This window comes from Delphinapterus leucas, chromosome 8 (assembly GCF_059928025.1).
Source record: "Delphinapterus leucas isolate spDelLeu-1000000601 "Yukka" chromosome 8, BTC_Dleu_Yukka2, whole genome shotgun sequence".
NCBI lineage: Eukaryota > Metazoa > Chordata > Mammalia > Artiodactyla > Monodontidae > Delphinapterus > Delphinapterus leucas.
Window position 1 is genome coordinate 69,843,237 of NC_143136.1, and position 23,043 is coordinate 69,866,279.

Below are 23,043 nucleotides of genomic sequence, written 5' to 3' on the forward strand. Positions count from 1 at the left end.
AGGACTGAGGGGCCTGGGTTTTAGCTTCAGCTGCCAGCAGTGAGCTGTGTGTTTGCAAAACCCCGTGCCTTCTCTGGGCTAGGTCCCCTTGCCTGCCCACGCGAGGTTGCAGGAACTGAGAGCAGAGGTCCCTTTCAGTTAAGGCCGACCATGGTCTCCCGCCGGGCGGCAGCAGGTCTGCAGCCTCAGGGCTCGGCATCGGATGCCAGGCGCTGGCTACACGCTGCTCGGGCGGTCACACCCCTCCTGCGCGCCCAGCAGACGCCCCGTGCCCGGCGCGCCCGTAGGGAGGTGCCTCTCGGGCGTCCCCCTGCCGGGACGCCACTGCCGGGGCCCGGCGCGCCTTCGCTCGCAGCCTGCCCGCGGCCCTTTATACTCAACCGGACCGGCGCTCACTAATGTTTAACTCGGGGTTGAAACTTGGGAGCGCCGAGTGACTGCGCGCCCGGAGCTGCGGAGCTGCACGCGCCTCAGGGAGGCTCGCCTGACTTCTGCCTGCACTCCCGCTCCGAAAGCTTAGCTCTGAGGAGACGCTGACCATGAAGGTGAGTGAGTAGCTGGCCTCCCCCCACCCACCCGCCCCAACAGCCCCAGGGGCGAGTTGTAGGTGCCTTTTCACCAAACTCTCCCCAGATTGCCCCCAAAGCTTCCGGGTCGAAACCAGGGGCTCTCATTAGGCGGAAGCTTCAGGGCCACGCTCTGACAGGTGAAGGGACGCCCCAGGGCTCTCGCCTGGCTCTCGGACCCGCGGGCTTTCTGCTAGAACCCAGGCACCGAGCCTTGGAGAACCTGGAGGGCCACCCGCAAATCGCACGCCTGAACCCTCACTTGGCTTCTGAGTTGTAGGCCTAGAGAAGCAAACAATTAAAGTGTTCAGAGGCCAAAAGTTCAAGGGAGACAGCTCTTGCAACCTCCGACTGGCACGCTCCAAACCCTCCCATCCCGCGGTGCCTCTCTCCCAGTGCGCGCCCGTCGGCAAACCCCGCTGCCTCGGGTGCAGCCCAGGCCCCGACCCTCTTACCCAGACTGGGGCCAAGCGGCTGGCTCTAACTGGACGTGATCTGCCCGGCTTGCAGACACCGTGGAAGGTGCTCCTGGGACTGCTGGGGATCGCTGCGCTCGTCACCGTCATCACCGTGCCTGTGGTTCTGCTGAACAAAGGCAGTAAGTTTAAAACATTTGAAAAAGATAAGACAGTTGGAGACCGGGATCAGGTTCTATTTTACCACACCAAGGAGACCTAGGGATTTTGCTGGGGACTGGGTGGGATCGGTGTGCCAGGTCGTCGCTGAGGCTTTGCTGGCGTGGTCGCCGCTAGATTCGCTTCGTTGGTCTCCAGTGTTTAGGCTACGAGAGCCTTGCACCTGCCACGTCTTGTGTATGGCAAATACATACTTCCTGAAAATAAAGGGAAGTTTTAAGATTTCTTTATGTTAAATTTGAATTTAGTACCTTTTGAATGTAAATTTAAAAAAAAAAAACAACTTTCGTGGTTGTGATTTTCAAAGGAAAAAAGGCAGTGTTCAAAGATCCCAAACAGCAGTAAGGATGTCATAAGGGGAGGGAAAAAAATAAGAAAGCAAGTCCCCAAATACAGTTTTGAGAAAAGATAGTGCTTGGGGAGCCCAGGGAGTTTTCCTTCAGGGATGATGGAAATCCATCAGTTGGAGAGTTGGGATGCAGGAAAATAACTACTTGACCACTTATAGAAGTAAGTATTTCAGAGTTAAATCATAAAGCTGGTATCCATGGTAATATTCAGAGGAGGTGGGATCAATGATGTTTGGTGGATTCTTTCATTTAAATCCACCTTGGTTCCTTTTAGCTTGCCTCACTGTTCCAGTTTAGTCCTAACTCTTAATATAAAACATTCATATAATGAAATACACACTATTGGATGCAAACAAGTGAGAATAACTAGTTTGGATCTCCACTGGCCCTACTTTCCTTTTAAGTAGTAACTTTCATGTAAGTATTCACATTCTAGTCAACCAACTGAGATGTGTTCTCTGATGGTCTAGTCAACCAGGAAATGTGTAGACAGTGCTTATATACTGAGGGGTCTTATCTAGATTTCAGGTGACCATTCAGAATTAGTTTGTAGAACCATCAAAAATCATGTTTGGCCGGCAATTTCAGGGCCAGGGCAAAGGTGCCAAAAGTTAAATAACTGAGTGTGTTGACCTATTGATAATGATTTTCAGTTACTTAAGACAGCCATGGTTACCACCAGTTTAGACTATTAAATGGCAGGCATCTGTCCACTCTTTTGACTCTTTGTTGTGAATTGTTAAAATATAACTGCTTTCATAAAGTGGTACTTTGTATATTTAAACAACCACACACACAAAGCCTTCCTGTGGGAAAAGGACGGGTCACCCATACAATCAGTAAATATTCACATGACCTACATTATGTTTCAGGAACTGTGCTAGTTGCTGCAAATCCAAAGATTAAATTTTATAAATAAAGAGAGCCCCGACCTCAGGAAGTTTATAATCTAGTGGGAAACAGATACGCAAACAAATCAAAGTAACCTGGATAATCCATTCATCTCTAATATATTGCTGAGGCACCCAGGCATCCTTGGAAGAAAGGGTAAAAGTGTAATTATCAGAACTTCCCTTCGGAAAGTTGAAAGGAACACTAAACTTGGATAAATAAGCCACTTAAGATGGTAATGAAATTGGTTAGGGGCCTGGGCCATCTATCTGCCTTCCATGGGGTTTGGTTAAGTTAACTACAGGGATTTAGTTTGGCTGGGTGGGGCATACAGACTTGGGAGGGGTTATCTTACCATTTCCCTTAAACCATACTTAGTCTCTTCTCCAAATGAAATTTGAACAAAGATTTCAAGGACATTCTCTTGACAGGGACTTCCAGAGAGGTTCACATGTCTAGGTCTAACTATTATTATGATTCAGTGAGAAAATTTAGGGAGGCTTAAGCAAACTTTCTCAGGGGTTAAATGGATCACTTCTGGGAAAGTGTGGGAAGACTTCTCACAAGAGATTTTTTTGTGTGTGGGGAGGCCTGAAAAGTTAGTATCAGTTCCTGGAGATAAGTTTTTCCAGAAAACGTGAATGAATTGTGAGTCATCATAGAGACACAAGATCACATCCTCTATCTGGGAACATAAGAGGACTCCTAGCAAGAGAGAAGTGTGGGCAGCAGGGCTTTAACCTGTAGATGATGGAGAACTCTAGCATGCCTGAACTGTGGGGCATGACAGTGGGAAGGTGGGCTGACATGGGGCAAGGCTGGAGAGGAAGCAAGGGAAGTATTCCAGGAGACTGATGGCACGGAGCAGAATTTGGAAGCTATAGAGCTACTCAGAAATGTGAATGATTAGACTTCCGTAATTGGAAACACGGGGAGTAAGGGGGTAGGGTGGCTAAGAGCGCCTCTTGGAATACTGGGTGGAGATGTGGTTTCACTGTGTGCTTTCTTGACTCTTACACAATAAGTTATTTCTCTTCTTGCATTTCTTAATAGGAATATATGTATATTTGAGGAGAAAAGAGAAATTATCTTGCTTCAACTCCAGCCTTATCATAAGGAAAAAAGATAAAAGCTCAGGAATGCAGTATTTTTGCTAAATCAGCAATACCATTCCTGGGCTGTGCCACAATGAGGGACAGACTTTTTACAAAGGATCCAGAGTCATCACCCAAGAAGTGTCCTTCATATTGTCGATGTAGGTTTTCAAGTCAAACAAAACCAGAAAGGAAGAGAGGAAGGGAGGTGGGAGAGAGGAAATATAAATGGAAAGGAAAGGAAAGGGGGGGGGGGAAGAAGAGAAAGAAGGAAGGAGGAAAGGAAGAAAGATTTTGATAGAACAACAAAACGAAGTCCTAGATTGTGTGGAAAGCAAAGAAATAAAGAGCTAAGAAAAAAAGAGGAAGAAATGAGCAGACCCAGGTTCATCCCCTGAGAGGGTGGTTTAAAGGTTAAGTGTTTCCATATGAAAAGCTGACTTTAGCAGGACTCTGGACACACTCAGAGCAGAGAGAGAGGGACGGAGACAGAGAGAGATGGAGGTGTAAGCTTAATACTGTTAATGAATTGTTTTAGAATAAAAACTCCTCGAGGTCAGGAATTATGCATTTCACAAAGCAAAATTAAAAGTTCATCTCCTTCTGTATATATGACAAAGGATTGTATTTTGTTTTAAATCCCTCAAGTATCCTAGTAGAGAAGGATATTGCGTATTTGGACATTCAGTTTCTCAGAGAATCAGCAATAAAATGTATAAAAATAATTTACTCACATTGGAATTGTAGAAATCTTCTTGGCCTAGAGGCAATAAAACCTTCTCACTCAGCATTTGTGATCCCTTTAATTCCCTCTTTACATCGTATTATAGGCTGAGTTTTTTGTTTGTTTGTTTGTTTTTTGTGGTTCGCGGGCCTCTCACCGCTGCGGCCTCTCCCGTTGCGGAGCACAGGCTCCGGACGCGCAGGCTCAGCGGCCATGGCTCACGGGCCCAGCCGCTCCGCGGCATGTGGGATTTTCCCGGACCAGGGCACGAACCCGTGTTCCCTGCATTGGCAGGCGGACTCTCAACCACTGCGCCACCAGGGAAGCCCTAGGCTGAGTTTTTAAAATAACTGTCAAATAGTTTCATTATTGAGTTTTGTCATTTGTCAAGAGAGTTTTCTTATTGGGTTTTGTTATGGGACAGAGACATATCTGTTCTTCTTGTGTTCTTTCCACTGCTGTAGCAGTAAATTTCCTCAATACCTTCTTTCAGCACATAGGAAATTTGACTGCTCAGCCATCCACCAGTAATAAAAGAAAACCCAAATGTGAAGGAGACAGGAATAATCAGAGAAAGAAAAGATAACATCTATGAAGTTTGCCTGAGGAAGTCCAGGATCGATTCCAGGTTTAAAAGCACAGAAATGAGCCTGAATGAAAGCTTTGTATATTTCAGAGGCCAGGTTCTAAACAGAGAGCCCTGTAAAAGCTCGAGTTGACTCCAGCTCACTCAGTTATCAAGCTTTGCCGAGTGCTCCTGAGGTCAGTGGGTTGGTCTTTTTCAGGCCAGCTATTTTGGCTTTTGGTGCCCCAGCTATAGCATATCCTTAAATTTCTCTATCTTAGACATCTTGCCTCTCATCTTAAAAGGGATCAGAGAGAAAAAGGGAAGACTCTTTGCCCAACTGATGCTTAGAGAAAAATGACATCAAGAGACTGGCTAGAGCTGGATCAGTGTACTTGAAATTTTAAGACTTAACAAAGTGCTGAGCCTAAGGAAGGTAACTGTAAGTACCTGCAGGACCCCCTTCCTTGCGGAAGAGAAGGCACAAAGATGTAATAATAACCAACACGGATTCACTGTGTGCCAGGTATTGGGCTGAGGGCTTTCAATACACTTCTCATTTGATCCTTATAACAACTCTTTGAGAGAGGTTATTATCTCTGCTTTTACAGAAGATTCACAGAAACCTTGAGAGGGTGCTTTAGTTATTTATTACTGCATAATGAATTGTTCTCAGACTTAAAACAACAAATATGTGTTATCTCACAGTCTCTATGGGTCAGGAATTTGTCAGAGGCTTAGCTGGCTGTTTCTGGCTGAAGGTCCCTCATGCTGCTTCAGTCGAGATATCATCTGAAGGCTTGACTAGGGCTGGGGGATCCCCTTCCAAGCTCTCTCACGTGGCTGTTAGCCAGAGGCCTCAGTTCCCTGTAAAGGATGGGTTTTTCCAAAGGGTGCCAGGGCAGCTGTCTTCCCTTAGAATGAAGGATATGAGAGAGCAACTGAATAGGGAGCCTCAGAGCTTTTTTTGACCTAGCCTCAGAGGTGATGTGCCATCACTTCTGCTGTATTCTATTGGTCACACAAAGCAACCCTGATACAAAGTGAGAGGGCATTACACAAGGGCATGAATATTGGGGTGGAGATCACTGGGGCCATCTTGCAGGCTGGCTACCAAAGTTAAGGAAGTTGCTCGAAGTTCCACAGAGTTGGCGTTTCACGCTCAGGCACCGTGCCTCTAGAGCTGGTACTTTGTGATCAGGTATAAAGTTAATGTGGCCATATTAGCATAAATGTTACAACTTCCTATTTATATGACTATATTTAATTTCATGACTGCTAATCCCTGGGTGCCAGTGTTCTGGGGAAAAGTGCCTGCTGCTGCCTCTGTTCCTACACAGAGCTGTAGAGGAGCAACAGCTTCCAGCCCAGAACTGACATCCCACTCTTTTGACTGGTCTTATTAAGTGTTTTCAGTGGCAGTAGTAGGTCCAGATTGAGTACTTGCACTGGATTACACTTGTTTTGTTTCCAGTGTATACTGTGTTATTTCATCTGATCCTCACAAAACAATCCACGTCAGAGGAGGTATTAATTTCCTGACTTGTTACCCTTAAGAAACTGAGGTATAAAAGTTTAGTGCTTTGTGAGGAAGTACTAGAACTTGGGAATTCAAATCTTGTAACTTCTAGCCTTCCCTGAGTCTGCTGGTTTCCATGAATAACTGTTTTAGAGAAATGCTTTGGTGGAAACTTTTGTAACTTAAAAGATTAATCGGGCTTCCCTGGTGGCGCAGTGGTTGAGAATCTGCCTGCTAATGCAGGGGACACGGGTTTGAGCCCTGGTCTGGAAGGATCCCACATGCCGCGGAGCCACTAGGCCTGTGAGCCACAACTACTGAGCCTGCGTGTCTGGAGCCTGTGCTCCTCAACAAGAGAGGCCGTGATAGTGAGAGGTCCGTGCACCGCGATGAAGAGTGGCCCCCGCTTGCCACAACTAGAGAAAGCCCTCGCACAGAAACGAAGACCCAACACAGCAAAAATAAATTAATTAATTAATAAACTCCTACCCTCAACATCTTATAAAAAAAAAAGGAACCTATTAAAAAAAAAAGATTAATCACTGCTTTATGGCTTGATGCTAACCCTTGCATTATTGTAAATCAATTATCTTGTAAATATTTTCACCTTTAGTCTTCACAGGTCCATTATGACTTCCCCAAAAGGGTGTGTCTCTCAGAGAGCAAACTGAAACCACAAAATTAGCACTTCTGTGTTAGCTGTTTTATTTTTGCAGTTTTGTATGGTACTTCAAAATTATAACTTCCTAGGAGATTTCTTCAAACTTAATGATAAACCATTTGCTTTCGTTAACTGTCCACATTAATGAGCACATTTCTTCATTATTTGGTCCACTGGGGAAGCAAGTAGACCCATGAGCTTAGGTCACGTGTTTCAGCATCTAAGGCCCAGGAAGCCAAGGTAATTTAAGGCAGAGCCAAAGCCAGCAGGGACTTTGTTCCCAGCAACCTGAGGGCCAAGGTGGCTTAGGATGTGCAACAGAGAAAGAAGGGCAAGGGAGGTGAATATTAAGTGGGTAACACCACCCACCCCTTCCCTGACTTAACTGTGGGTCCCGCCAAACTGGCTGGGTGGCCCCTGCATCCTTAACACCATCTCTGTGGGGCTGGGACACCATCTTCTTATTTTCCTCAGTTGTTTTAAAGCCAGACCTGCTCAGGTCCATGAATATCATGGATGGCTCCCATTTCCCTATTATTTTCCTTTATTCTTTTATTCCAGGCAGGAAACTCTTGTTGTATGAGATTTAAAGCCTTTGAAGGGCTAAGGCCAGAGGCGATATTTGTGAACTCTCCTGTGTGTACTGAATGCTTACTGCATGGCAGCTGTTGTTGCAGGTACAAGGGATGAGGCTCTAAACAGTAGAGGCAAAGAGCCTGCTCCCATGGGCCTTTACAGTCATGGGGCGGGCAGATAGTAGGCAAGCTGAGTACTGTCTGAGTACTTTCAGACAGTGATACAGGCTAGGACAAAAATAAAGTGTGGTCAAGAGGATGGAGGGACACAAGAAGGAGTTTCTCTGTTTCAAGCATGAGTGTGGCATGATCTTGTTTCTCTTTCTAAAATGCCTCTGACTCTGGTATAGATAATGGTGGAGGGTGGGAAGTGGATTATCCAGGTGAGAGATGATGCCAGCTTGGACAGGGTGTTAGCACGGGAAGGAGCAGAGATAAGGATGACTCCTTGAACAGTCGGCTGGCTAGCCCAAGTGGGGACCTTTTTCTTGCCCTCATGGCTCTATCCTTCCCAGAAGAGCTAATCTGCAGTGGTCCCTCCAGTTCCCTCATCCTACTGGATACACTTCCTCTTTCCAAGGCAGGTCTTGGGGAGGGCCTTCTACATCATGCACCCAGCATGTCAGCAGAAGGTAATTCTCTAATTCAGCAAATATTTATTGAATATTTTCTACGTTAGGCACTTTGTTGGTCCCTGGAAATATAAAAATAATACACATGTCCCTTGCCCTCAAATAATTCTTAATCTTAAAGGAAACATAAACATGAACTATAATAAAAAGAGCTAAGTGTCCTTCTAGTAAATGATCAAAGTGCTGTGGAAGCTCTAAAGAGAACATGATAAATGCTGCCCAGGGAAGTTCATATATGGAAACCAACCAAGCTTAAAGGGTTAATAATTAATGGGCCTGAATACAACCTTTCCGATCTTGGAGCCATCAGACTGGCTCCCAGGCATGCAGTTCACCTACATGTTTAGCCCTCAACAGTTTACAGCCCCGACCCCCGATTCTGTATGCAGTTTACGTCAGAGAGAATACTTTTGGCTGCACGTAACAGAATACCTGGCCCAAAGTTGTTTAAACTATAGACTCTTATTGTTAGCATCTTCTGTAATTGGAAGTGCAGAGGTAGGGCAGTTCTAGAGCTTGTTAACGCAGTGGTCCCACAGCTTCCTCCGGGGCCCAGAGTCTCTGCGTCTTTCAGCTCTGCTGGTCTCACACTGTTACTTTCGTTCTCAAGCTTGTCCTCTCAGGTCGAGCATGGCTGCTGCTGCAATGTGTCATTTGTCACACAGCCATTTCACAAGGCAGGGAGGATGCTGTTCCTCATTCATAGTCTGTTCTCTCAGGGAGGAAAACTACTTCCACAAGTTCCCTGGCCCAAGGCAGACTTTCCCTCGTGTCTCCTTGGCCAGATTTGGGTCATTTGTCTATTCTAAACCCATCCCTGGCAAGGGGAAAGGATTACCAAGCTTGGACTAGATTAACCAAGACTCACCTTTCTGGGACCAGGAGGGAGCTCCTTCCTCAGCCCTTGGAAGGGGAAAGGGAATTACCTAAGTTGAACTGGAGATTCTAAAAGGAAGAAATGGGAGGTCTATGCAAGTGTGTCAGATATTTTATGATTGCTCATTTTTCATTACATTGGAAAAATTTAATTTACTAGCAAAAGAAAATAGATGTCAAGCCAGCTCTGATCTCCAAAGAATCCAATCATATAACTCTCTCTCTCTCCTCACTTTCCTTCCTAACCAAACGAGTTTATTGTAAAGCAGGGTGTTTTGACGCTGCCTTTTTGATCCTGAAGGCATTTTGAGCCCAGCACTTGCTTTCTGTCGTTATCCAAAATGATTGAGAATAGGGAAGAATTGAGTTTGCAACATTTAAGATACAAATCTGAGAAAATGGAGGGGGTCAGAAACATCTGAGGGAAACTACTCTCAATTTTCTCATATAAACTGTTGTATTTTATCCAATTCATAATGGGAAAATGTGGCGGAAACAGTTAACATAAAACAAAACAGTCAACGTAAAGAAGTTTAAAAATACATGGTAAAAGTTAGACCTGTAAAAATTGACCCAGGAAAGTAGCATTTGAAATAATCTACATGGTAATCATTTCATTAAGATGAAAATGGTTTGACTGGACTGAAAAGAAAATCCTGAACTCCAAAAAAATCAAGCAGCCCCTTCGTACTAGCTGGTGATCCCCATGCCCCGACCCCTACCCTGTGCTCCCCCGCTGCTCCCTCGCGTACTCATGTGTCTCCTCTCCCCAGGCCTCCAGCACCTCCCCACGGTCATTCTCAGCTTACAGCCAACCTTGCTTTCTATTTTAAGGAGAAAACTAAGGCTATTAGGAGAGAAGGTCCTCAATTCCCACCAGCCCCCTCTCAGCACCTGCCCAAGGCCAAACCCTTCTTTGTACACTGACCTCATCCTCTTTCACTTACTAAGAGATGTGGCTGCAGCTATTTCCTCTGCCCACTGCGCTGTCATTTCCCCCTCTCTATATAAATAAGCTGTAAATCTCTCACATCCTGAAAGAAAGGGAGGGAGGGAAGGAGGGAGGGAGGGAAGGAGGGAGAGAGGAAGATCCTCTCCGTACCCCACATCTCTGCCCACCTCCCAGTCCCTTGCCCTGCTCCCTTTACCAAAAAACTCCTGGAAGAGTTTTCTATTTTCTTTGTCTGCTGTTCCTCTCCCACTCCCTCTTAAACTCACTGGCATGAGGCTTATCCTCACCTGTCACTAAAATGTTTGGCTCTGCTCGCGTCAAAGTCCCTAACCTCTGTGTTGCTGAGTCCAGGGCTCAGTTCTCCCTCTGAGTCTCCCATTCCCTGTCAGTTGATCATGCTTCTTCTCCCCTCCTCTGTGTTTCCACTCTCTCCTAGATTTTTCCTTCTGCACCTCCACATGCTCCCTCCCATTCTCCCTAGGGGCTCCTCCTCCTGTCTGACTTCTATTTTTAACATCTTTATTGGAGTATAATTGCTTTACAATGGTGTGTTAGTTTCTGCTTTATAACAAAGTGAATCAGCTATACATATACATATATCCCCATATCTCCTCCCTCTTGCGTCTCCCTCCCACCCCTCTAGGGGGTCACAAAGCACTGACCTGATCTCCCTGTGCTATGCAGTTGCTTCCCACTAGCTATCTATTTTACATTTGGTACTGTATATATGTCCATGCCACTCTCTCACTTCGTCCCAGCTTACCCTTCCCCCTCCCCGTGTCATGTCTGACTTCTGACCTCGGACTCCAAGGCTTCATCCTAGAACCTCTTCCTTCTTTCCCCCAGGTGATCTCATCTACTCCCATGGCCTTAAACACCATCTATAACCTGACAACAACACCCAAATTTATATCTCCAGACCAGACCTCTTTCCTGAACTCTACATGCATATATGCAACTATTAAGTGGACATCTCCATTTTGATGCTATTAGCATCTCAAAGTAACATCTCCCAAAACTTTTTAATCCCCTCAAACTTATTCCTCCCTTAATACATCTGGTCTCAGCAAATAGCAATTCATTTGTTTTTCAGTTACTGAGGCCAAAATTCATGCAGTTCTCAACTCCTCTCCCTTGTTCGCACTCAACATCCAATCGGTCAGCAAATCCTATCACTTCTACCTTCATGTTCTTTCAGAATTTGGCCGTATCTCAGCAACTCCACTATTACCACCCTAGTCCAAGACGCCATCACCTTTCACCTGCAATATTGCAAAAATCTCCCTATTTCTCTTCTTACTCCCTGCAGTGTATTCTCAATACAGCTGGCAAGATGACTGTGATAGACAGAATTCTAAACTGATTCCCCAGATTTCCTCCCTGCCCCATGTGCTAATCTCTACCTAATCTCTGAGGTTGTGGATATAATGGATTTTATCCTGGTGGTTAGGTGATGTTATATGGTGGCATAATCAGCTTTAAGAAAGGAAGATGACCTGGGTGAGCCTGATCGAATCACATGAGCCCTTAAAAAGCAGAGTTTCTCTAGCACTTAACCGTGACACTTAACCTCCTAACATAAGGCATTATTTATTTACTGTTTGCTCCTATGTCTCCCCCCATTAGAATGTAAGCTTCATGAGGGCAAGAATTTTTTATGTTTTGTTCACTCATATCTCTAGTGCTCAGAACATTGAAGAACAGAGTGGGTGCTTTCCTAGAGGTGTCATAACAAATACCATACACTGAGTGGCTTAAAACAACAAAAATTTATTCTTCCACAGTTATGAAGCCCAGAAGTCCAAAATCAAGGTGTCATCAGGGCCACGCTCCCTCTGAAGGCTCCAGGGAAGAATCCTTCTTTGCTTCCTCCAGCTTCTGGTGGTTACTGGCAATCACCTTGACTTGTAGCTTTATGACTCCAATTTCTCCTTTCATTGTCACACAGCCTTCTTCCCCTTCTGTCTCCACATGGTCCTCTTCATTTTCCAAGTCAGCAAAAGCATGTCTTTGCATGACCTTCTTATAAGGACATTCCCTAATCCCGTACGACCTCATCTTAACTAATTACATCTACAAAACCCCTATTTCCAAATAAGGTCACTTTCTGAGGTTCCCAGTGGACTTGAATTTTGGGGGGTGGGGAAACTATTCAACCCAGTACAGCTTGACAAACATTTGGTGAATTAAAGAAATTATCTTAGAGCTCATGTAAAAGCATATTTTTGATGAACATTTTTTAATGTTACTTTAATTCTGATTAAAATTCTTATATTCCTAACTATGGGGTCAAGTGATCCACTACTAGATCACACATACCTATTCGTATAGTGCCAGCAGCTGTTTGATAAAATAAATTCATCCTTTCAGCTTACTTGAAGACATGACTATTCAGATTAAATATTTAACTAATGATAGAAGATTACTTGATTAATTGGTAAACTATATGGTATAGAAAATAAGCGTTGAAGAAGATGTTGTTGTAGCAAAATGTAGTGTACGGAGTGAGGGGTAGTTCCAGAGGCATGAGGAGGGACCATGAAAAACTGAAGGCCACAGATGCGGATTGTTTATTTGAGAAGTAGGCTGATAAATACAAGAAGAGAAATGGGAAGATGGCTGCCAGAGCCCACAGGGTCAGTAAGTATTTATTTGATATGGGTACACCCTGTGCATGCTTATGGACGAAATGAAGATACTGAGAAGAGATGGAGATGGAGGGAGAAGAGATGAAACAGAGCCCCTGAGAAATCAAGAGGACCAGGATCTGAGGCCCGGGGCAGGTCCGCTTCTGCCTCCGAGTGCTGAGGAAAGGGTTAAAGAGTGGAGGAAGGGACAGACAGAAGTGGAAAGCAGAGTAACAAACAAGCCCCTGTGGTGGCTCTAAAGGAGGAATCGCTGCATCTTTTCATCGGACAAGTTCCCACTCTTTTGAAAATGTGTACTGCAGGGCCTGAGTTATTCAAGATTTTATGTTTAGGATCTAGGAAACATGAAAAGAAAAAGGTGTGGGGGGAGAAAAGAAACCTATTATAAGGCTTGCATGGCTACTTTTTATGAGTGTAGGGAAAAGATGATGAGAGTTACCAGTTGTACCATGGAAGAGAGGAGGAGGGGAGTACAACCTTCTTTCTCAGAAAGAGTCACAGAGTTGCCATCCTTAATAACACTCCAGAGAGAAAATTCTAGGGTTTTCAGAAAGAATTGATGCCCCTCTGACTTTGGAACACTAGAACAAATTATGTTCTAATGTAACCTACCAACTGTCCCAGGTCCAAGTGATACTACCAAGCTGCCTGTTTAGATTATTTGCAAAGATTGAATCCAGACACTTCCAGAAAGTCTAATCCATCTATGCTAACTCACAAAAACTGCCAACAAGCATTTACCATGTACCTCACTCTGCTGCATACTTAGGTTGTTTAGAGCAGTGGTTATAACCACAGGCTTCAGAACCCTATTGCCTAGGGCTTACTAGTCATGAGACTTGAGTCTGGTTACTGTCTGCATCTCAGTTTCCTTACCTGTAAAATTGGGATGAAAATAAGTTAATAAGTGTACGATGCCTAGAATAGCCCAGCACATTGGAAGGTCTCTATAAGTATCTGTAATGACTACTTTTTATATATTTTTAATTAAAAAAAATTTTGTTAACAGTCCCAGAGACAGGCATTATAATAATACTTGTTTCACACTCCTGAAAGTTTTGCTGGGTGAATGCTGGAAAGGGCAATTTCTATGGCAGTTTTGTTTTCCAGTGATCATTTTCCTCACCTCCTGGCAGACAAACAGTTGTCACAGAGAGTAGCCTTGTTGATAATGCTTGTAAATCTTTCTGGAAAGTTCTTCAGTGACTTGGTATTAGAGCGTTCAGCTTCCCCAAATGCTGATGTTCTCTAATCAGTTTTCTTTCCAAACTAATCATTTCTAGCTTGCCCTGTGACCTCCCAGTGATGTCTCACTACAACTACTACTGCTAAAAACCAGCCCTTTGCTAAAATAGTTGCTTGTTTCACGGGCCTGTGGGTCATTTATTTATACAGTTAAGAAGACCTTTCCACCTTTCAGCTGTTTCTCATCCCCTTGGATTACACTGGCTTAATGTCAGTGGACATAGTGGGGTGTAAAAGCCTTGTCAATAGTAATTATGGCCACTGTTATCCAGTCCTGATTATTCCCAGAAGAGTCCTGACAAGGGGTGAGGGAGTAACTATAATCAGAATAAAAAAATAGAGCAGGGCTTCCCTGGTGGCGCAGTGGTTGAGAGTCCGCCTGCCGATACAGGGGACACGGGTTCGTGCCCCGGTCTGGGAAGATCCCACATGCCGTGGAGCGGCTGGGCCCGTGAGCCATGGCCGCTGAGCCTGTGCGTCCGGAGCCTGTGCTCTGCAACGGGAGAGGCCACAACAGTGAGAGGCCCGCGTACAGGAAAAAAAAAAAAAAAAAATAGGGCGGTTTCCATTTCAAAACGGAATAAAGCCATCCTGATGCCCTGTTTAGTGCTGGCTTCCTAAGTGTGCTGAACCTCCTGGCTCTTCACTGGGGTGAGGGCAGGGTGAACTGGATTTAGTTCAGGCAGTCCCTTTGGCCTTGCATTTCTTCACCAGTGGCTGTAGACATCTTCATCTTGACCTGAAGTTTGAGACATGAATATTCTGCCGGCTTTCACTTCTCTGCCGTATATATTGGAATCTTATGTTGATATTCATATTGTTTCAAGGCAGTTAGAATTTCAGTCTCAGCATCTGTCTTTCAAACTGGTCTTGGGAGCTTTTTTTTTCGTGTTGCTGACCATTCTGAGGAATGTCTAGATAGGGTCGTCAAGCTACAGTCAGGGCTGGCTGCTTAATTTTGTAAATTAAGTTTTATTCGGAATACAGCCTTTTCTATTCATTTAGATGTTGTCTGTGGCTGTTTTCAGGCTACAATGGCCGACTTGAGGAGTTGCAAAGCTAAAATATTTACCATCTGGCCCTATAAGAAAAAGTTTGCCAACCCCAGGTCTAGATATTGTTATCTTACAGCTGAAAGAGACCTTCTTATTTTACAGGTAAGTTGTGTAGATCCTCACAGAGACGTGATGAACACTGAACTCGCACTAGATGTTTCAGCAGAGAAATTTGATATAAAAATTGGTTACACAAATTAAAGAGCAAAAGAAAAAATTATGAGGTAAGTGAGAGACAGGAGCTGTAGGAAATAGCTATCTCTAGGGCTTGGGAAAAAGGAGAAGAGGGACATAGAAGTTCTGGGCTCTAAGCTCCAAGGTGTGTGAGGCATGCAACTGAGAGGCAGGATGCAACAGGTTCAGGTATAAAAAGAAAAGCAGGAGGCTGGGATAGGTGCTCCCTTGGGGCACCTGCTGACAGGACCAGCAAGATAAAGGGAGTCCCTCCTCCTATCCTACTGACTACACTCCTCTGTGTTTCCCTATCGGCAGGACCTAACAGGAAGCCTACAGAGGAAGGGGTCTGGGAAACACAGCTGTAGACCCCCTTCCCAGCACTACTGAGCAAAGGATAGAAGTGTGTGTTTGAGCTGATAGACAACAGGTAAATTACGGTCACAGGCGTAGAGAAGTGAGAATGCCTGGTGACAGCAAGTGGAAGGCTGGAGCCTGAGGCTCCTGTCCTCACTCTATTTAGACCCAGCAGGTCCAGTGCACTGCTTTCCTACTTACCAGTCTCTTGGAGTTCACGACGCTCACATTTAGAGCTGTGTTCCTGTGTTTGTGCTCTCCTGTTTATGTTGTCTGGCTTTTATCTTTTCATTTGATAAATATTTATGAAGCGCCTTCTACAGCCAGGCACCATCTAGGCCGTGCTGAGATAACTAGCAGACAAAACGTAACAAAACACAATCAATGTCCTCCTGGAGCTCACAGACAGTCAAGAGAGGCAGATGATAAACAAATAAAAACTAGAGTACGTTAGATGGCATCACTGCCGAGGAAAAAAAATGCCAAGCCAGGAAGGGCGATACAAAGAGAATTTCTTAACCATGCGGTTGTAAATGTTAGTCCAGGAAAGGAAGGTGACATTTAAATAAAGACCTAAAGGAGGTAGGGAACAAGCTTTGGGCACATCTGAGGGGAAGAATATTCCAGGCAGAGGGTGTAGCAAATTCAAAGTCTCTGAGGCAGAAGTGGGCCCAGTGTGTCTGAGGAAGAGCGGGGAGGCCAGAGCAGATGGAGTGGAGGGAAAAGAGGAGAAGGAGGGCGGAGTCACGACACGGACAACCCCTCGTTGTTTCCTTTTTTCCAAATGTTTGCTATTCCGGAAAATGTGCATGGTACCAGTTGGTTGGCCTTTCAGAGTAGACCTTTGAAAATACAGCGATTACATCCCTAACAAAAGTTTGGTCATCTGACACTCTGATCTTTGAGTAAATGCTTAGAGCACACAGCCCCAGGTTCAAGGGCTCCAGCTCAATGGCAATGCATTTATCAGATGCACTTGATGTCCCTGGGATGTTTCTCTTATTGAGAAGGGAAATCTGGTGATAGTGATTATATTTTAATGTCTCCTGTGTATAGTAATCAGAGAAGTATCACTTTTCACAATTCCTCTAATTCCTCTCAAGTCCAACATGTTCCCTCCATGTGAACGCTGTGGATGGTATTAAACTTGTCGAAGGAGGAAGTGATGCTCGTCAGTACTCAGCAAATGATTCAACTGTATTTATCCTAGATGCTTTCTCAACGTGATGCTCTTATGCTTTCTTGTTAGGATCGTTTGGGATTTGAACACAGTGAAAGTTAATTAGCTATTATTTTATTGCAGTGAAATTCCTCATCTCAGCAGCACTGCTAGGTACTCCAAGGGAGAGACTCTTTCATCTTTGTATCCTGATTGCCTAGCACATGCTTGGAACAAAATAATAATAGTTTGACCTATCTGGAGGGCTTCCTAAATTTTAAATCCTGAGCTAAGAACTTTGCATACATTATCTCATTTCATCATGGCAGATCCCTAGGGGCTAGATAGTGCTATTATTATCATTTTATAGGTTACAAAGTTGAGGTTTTGAAAGATTCAGTAACTTTCCTAAGGCTCCCGTGCAAGAATTAGGCCTGGGTTCAAATTCAGTCTCTCTGATTTCAAAGCCACCAGGGACCCAACCCCTTATTGGTATTTGTTGAATCATTGGTGATGGGTGGCAGCCCGCGCGTGCTGCTGGAGAATAAAGGATGTGAGCAACTTTCCAGTCAATTTCTTCTTCTGCCTTCTTGATTTTTCTTCCTCTGTCCCAATGTCAAGGCTGCTATTTTGCTAGAGCAAATTGTAAAGTAACACTCATTTTATTTCCTTAGCGTCAATATAAAATGTTAACTGATTAGCATATGGAACACAAAAACTCTATAACCAGATATCTATTCCCCATGTTTAACAACTTTATGAGTTTATGAGCTATAAAGAGCACTTCTCCTTTTAGTTGCATTTCATTAGCCATTTATTTCCCCAAACAGTTTCTCTTTCTGAGGTAGAAATATTTTATATCACAGTTACATACAGACAAAAAAAGGTTATTATTAATGAATATAAAAAAATTCAAAATATCCTGTAATCATAAAATAACCATCGGTTAAAGCAAGACTATTCTGTAGAACTACACCACTCTCTTACTTAGAATTCTGGAATTCCTTTTATTCAGAAAAGAGTTTGATCCTACAACCAGGGCTCATTAAGATACCATACACTTTGATGAGAAATTATTGTTAAGTTGAACCATTTTAAAAGCTGTTATTCTGCCATTTTTGATTGATAAAAATGGCATTTTCGTATGGTTCAACCTAATAGTTGGTCTCAGCAAAACAGTAAAGTATAAAGCTGTTAACCGTTTTTTGATTTTTAAATTCAAGGAGACATGAATCTAGGAGTTTCTGTGGAAACTGATGGGTAACATATGATTAGCTGCTCTGCTTGGCTAGCATAATGCTTTAAACTGATAAGTCAAATAAACGATATGCCCCAGGCCCACCAGGAAGACCACACTAGCAGCCCAAGACCTTCACCTGTTGTTGCACGGGTGCCCTGTCAGGGAGCAATCAGACAAGGAAAGAGAAATGTGGGCGTGTCCTCTGGTGTTGACAGAATAGGTTGTAACTTGGCAGTAAACTATGAACTTGCTAAAGGTCAAAACCTGGATTTGGCACTCACGTCTCACAGAACTCGCTTATCTAGATGTTTTGAAAGCATCTTCCAGTTTGCGCTGCTTTTCAAATGACAAGGCAAAAAACAAGGAACATTTGTTGCTCTGCTTGTTCCAGTTTTTCAGTGGTGTTTGGGGTCTGGGGAGCCAGGATAGGGAACCCGGCTTGAAGGTCGTTGTAAAGGAGCTGAGAGAGGGTAACACAAGCCAAGGGTGGCCCAGGCCTTGCACCCATGTCCTGGGCCATAGCAAGAACGCGGCCTGGCATCAGTATGGATATCTGAACATCAGCAGATGGATCGAAATCACGCTGAGCCCATTATGAGCAGAAGGGAGTCTGAATCTGGCAGAGATGATGGGTTTAGAAAGGCTGAGGCCTGATGAGAGGATGAGCCCAGTGACATCTGAGGCGAAGAGGCAGGAGAGGTAAGTGCCCAGCAAGGAAGAGCGGCATGCAGGGCAGCAGGTGACCTCACAGGGGATTTTTGTCTCAGTTATTTTATTATGCCAGATTGAAGTGTGTTGTCCTTTGAAACCTGGGCAAATACCCTCATGTGAGATAACACTGTATCTGATCTATATTGTAGGTATGCAGTTCATTCTCACAAAATCAAGAGTCAGTGATAGACACTTTATGTTGATACGTCTGTCTTGTTATAGATATGTATGTCTTAGTATGTGTGGACTGCTGTTATAAAGATAGCAGAGATTGGGTGACTTAAACAACAAACATTTATTTCTCACAGTTCTGGAAGCTAGAAGTCCAAGATCAAGATGCCAGCAGATTCGGTGTTTAGTGTCTAGTGAGGACCCGTTTCCTGTGTCCTCACATAGCAGAAGGGGTGAGAGAGCTTTCTGGAGTCACTTTCTAAAGGGAACTAATCCCACTCATGAGGATTAGTACTCATGATCGAATTACCTACCAAGGGCTCCCCCTCCTAATACCATCATATGGCTGTTACGATTTCAACATGTGAATTTTGAGGGGACACAGACATTCAGTTGGTTGTAATATATGCGTGTGTGTATAAATTGATCTATTTCTATTTACAGATCTATCTAAACATCTACATCAGCAGATAATATTAGGATTGTGAATGTCTCTTACCACTGATACCTTGATTTGTACTAATTTGGGGATGTGTTTTATATTCATTTTAGACTAATAGCTCTTGATAGCAGGGTATTTATCCTCAACAATGATACTTTATAACTATTTTTATATAATAGGATGATTGGATGAATACAAACAACTGAGGGTGTTTAATGAACAAATCCAGATTTGTAATTTTGTAGTCCAACATGAGTTTCAAATATTATTTTCTGTAGCACAAGGCTTTACTTCTTATTTAAAGGTTAAACTCAAGGACTGGCATTACTCACTTGCTGTATTTTTGCTAACAAACACAAATATCTTATTAACTTTCAGGGGAGAAATGCAGGATTGAATTGAAAAACAAAAGTTTTTAAAAGAATATTTTACTTAACAAACTAGGCTTAAACAAAATCAATAAAATAATAAAATAAAGGGTAGCAACTTTATCTATCGAAGCTGAAGTTTTTATAGGCAGAAACAAAACTATGTTATCAGATCAAATCCAAAGAAATAAGACCTTAAGAACACTTTTTTTTTTTTTTTTTTTTTTTGTGGTACACGGGCCTCTCACTGGTGTGGCCTCTCCCGTTGCGGAGCACAGGCTCCGGACGTGCAGGCTCAGCAGCCATGGCTCACGGGCCCAGCCGCTCCACGGCACATGGAATCCTCCCGGACCGGGGCACGAACCCGCATGCCCTGCATCGGCAGGCGGACTCTCAACCACTGCGCCACCAGGGAAACCCAAGAACCCTTTTTGAAAGAGCATTTCCTATACGAGATCTACTTCTCCACAGGCTGTAAAAAATTAACACGAGAAGATACTGCTGGCTTTGAAATCCCTGAAAAGAACTGCAGTTATAGGAATGTTATGGTAGTGGCTGATTTTGTGAGCGTATGTTTACACGTACGTGGAAAATGTAGAGAGTTTGGAAAAAGACTTTAAGGTATTTGTCATCAGTGGAGGCTCTGGGATTGAGGAAGAGGAATCACACTGGCTTGACTGTGCTTATAGGATGATGCCCTACTCCAATCAACAAAAACTTTTTGTGTGTGTGTCTTTTATGCCATACAACTGTGCTAGATGCTAAGGTTGATGAAAAACAAAAACAAAAACCCCAAACCAATGAACAAAAACCCAAAGCCCTGTCTTCAAAAGAATACATGGCCCAGCTGAGTAGATTACACAGGCAGGCATGGAAAAATAGTTATCAACACAAGTTAGTAAGTGACAGGAGCCCAATGAGTAGCATGGGGGCAAAAGTCAGAGGCCGAATTGAGGTCTTCGTGACAGAGGTGGGAAATGGAGGAGGGAGGCTTGTGACAGATGGGGAAGCAGTTGAGGGCATGCCAGCAAGTGGCTTAGGACAAGGAGTAGAGGCAGACAAGCCTAAGAAGATCTGCTGGGTTCAGTAGGCAGATCAGTGTGACTAGGTTAGAAGGTTCTTGCAGGGAGAGAGTGAAAATAAGCCTGGAAAGGTCTCACATCAGACTGTGGGGCTGCAACTGCCAGGCTAAGCAGTCTGAATCTCCCTGTAGACAGTGGGGACTCGTTGGAAGCTTTTGAGGAAGAGATCACCAGAATGAAAGTGGCATTTTAGAAAGATCATTCCGGTGACGGTGCAGGGCAGGAATTGGATTGGGAGAACCTGATGGCAGGGATATCTGGAGAAGAGGTTTCGTAGGAAGAGTCAATAGGGTTGATTGGTTGTAGGGGATGGTAAAAAAGAGGGAGACATCAAAATGATCTTCAGCCTCTGAATTGGCGTCTTCAGTAACAGAATATGAAACCACACAAATTTCCTATGGAAATCTAGTTTTGGAAGGAAGACAATTATTTTAGACAGGGTATGTATAGGGTTAGAGTGGGGCAAGTCAACTAAGAAGGCTGAACACAGCACTGGAAATGTAAGCGTGGGTGCGGTAGGCTAAGGTAGTGAGAGCAGATACTGTCATTCATCTAAATGGTAAGTATGCCTGAAGCCCTGGAACTCACATTCTCTGGAGTTCCCTGGAAGGAAAACCGTAGAGAGAGAGGAGGAGAAAGCTGAAGACTAATATCAAAGCATTTCTGCCTTACAGGTCAGTGGAGAAAAATAGAGTCAAAGTAGGAGATGGAAAAATAATGGTCAGAGAGTTAGGAGAAGGACTGAGGCTGTCACAGAATCCAAGGGAGAGGTTTCATGTAAACTTTAATCAAATTCAAGCAAAAATGATGATAGAAACGAAGGTCTCTGAACTGGGTGATCAGTATATCTTAAAGGTCTTTGCAGGGCAAGAGGGCTTAGAAGTGGACCTCACGGCCTCACGAAAGGATCATCTAGCCTCGTGCCATCCACTGCATGATTGCATTGACTGGGAAGGTGCCCATTCAAATGAGATATACTGTAATCATGAATCACATATCAGATTTTAAAGACAGTACGAACAGAAAGAATGTGAAACGTCTATTAATAACATATAAAAACAACGACACACTGAAGTGATAAAAATATTTGATATACTGGCTAAAATAAAATATTAATTTCACCTTAAAAATTTTCAACTATGGCTACTAGAAAGTGTACTCACACTATATTTCCCTTGGACGTTGTTGATCTAGACCTTCGAAATGAAGCTCACTAATGTAGCACCGTGAAAAACACGCTCTCGCAAACACTTGAACAGCTAAATGCATTGTTACCCTTTTTCTCAGTCCGAACTCTTTCAAAATGTGTTTTGCATTTTGTCAGTGTGTTTCTGTATTTTGTGACTAGTGTATATATCCTTTTGTTTTATTTTATTTTATTTTTTTATGCGAAACAGGTTATCCCGTCTTACTGAACATTTGGCTCTTTTTTCCAACCAGCAGATGATGCTACAGCTGACAGTCGCAGAACCTACACCCTAACCGATTACTTAAAAAATACTTTTAGAGTGAAGTTCTACACCTTGCAGTGGATTTCAGGTAAGGATTTTTGGCGGAGAGGGGGCTGATTTTTATGGTTATTTTCATTCTGGTTAGGTTGTGGGGCACTTTTATGGCGCTGAGAAAATATTCTTATTTTTTTTTAACCGTATGGGAAAGTATTTTTTTTTCTACTTAAGGGTGGAAAGGGGGATAAGACAGAAAGAAACTTGAGTATTTCTCTGATACGTACTGTAAAAAGTTAAATGTGAATTGAACCCTTTACAATAATGATGGAAAAAGGAAGGCATACTAGTGTGATATTCATCAGTTCATGTTTTTCCAACTTAGAAATGCCTTTTTAGTACTTGTGTGAATTTGTCTTAAATTTTTATTGCATGGTTTTTTAGCTTATGAAGATGTTTAAAAGCAGCTTGAAATACTGATCTGGCCGTTTTCTCTCTTTAGATCATGAATATCTCTACAAACAAGAAAATAATATCTTGCTATTCAATGCCGAATATGGAAACCGCTCCATGTTCTTGGAGAACAGTACACTTGTATGTTTAATCACATAATTAATTCATGCTTTAAGGGAATTCTGGGGATTTTCTTTTTCATAACCTTTCAAATCATGAGTACTATCATTTCTCATCCTGTTGGACTCTCTCTGCAGCATATGGCACAGTGGATCTTTCTCTTCTTCTTGGAATGCTCCCTGCCTTGGCTACTTTTTAGCCTCCTTTGACGATTCCTCCTCCTCTGCTCATACTCTTACGTGTAAGTGCTCTGCAGGGCCGTGTCTTCACTGCTACCCTCCCTCCTCACTTTGCATGCTCTCCTTCAGCGAATTCCATGCACTTCCACAGCAC

The 23,043-nt window shown here is 43.6% G+C and overlaps 1 protein-coding gene across 10 annotated transcripts in view; it reads left to right on the forward strand.

Annotated features, from left to right (window-relative positions):
- The first annotated feature begins 299 nt into the window (after window positions 1-299).
- The window catches only part of DPP4 (dipeptidyl peptidase 4), a 77,212-nt gene continuing 54,468 nt past the window's right edge, over window positions 300-23,043 (forward strand). The window contains exons 1-5 of one of the 10 annotated variants that reach the window (XR_016394144.1): window positions 300-545; window positions 963-1,164; window positions 18,938-19,033; window positions 22,136-22,231; window positions 22,640-22,731. Coding sequence is in view for 9 of the 10 variants with exons in the window: in XM_089916762.1 (XP_089772888.1) it covers window positions 540-545; window positions 963-1,164; window positions 18,938-19,033; window positions 22,136-22,231; window positions 22,640-22,731 (492 nt within the window). In the remaining variant the exon portion in view is untranslated. Of the gene's footprint in view, window positions 546-962; window positions 1,165-18,937; window positions 19,034-22,132; window positions 22,232-22,639; window positions 22,732-23,043 lie in introns of all 10 variants that reach the window. The other 9 variants (XM_089916762.1, XM_089916760.1, XM_089916761.1 and 6 more) reach the window with 9 other exon arrangements.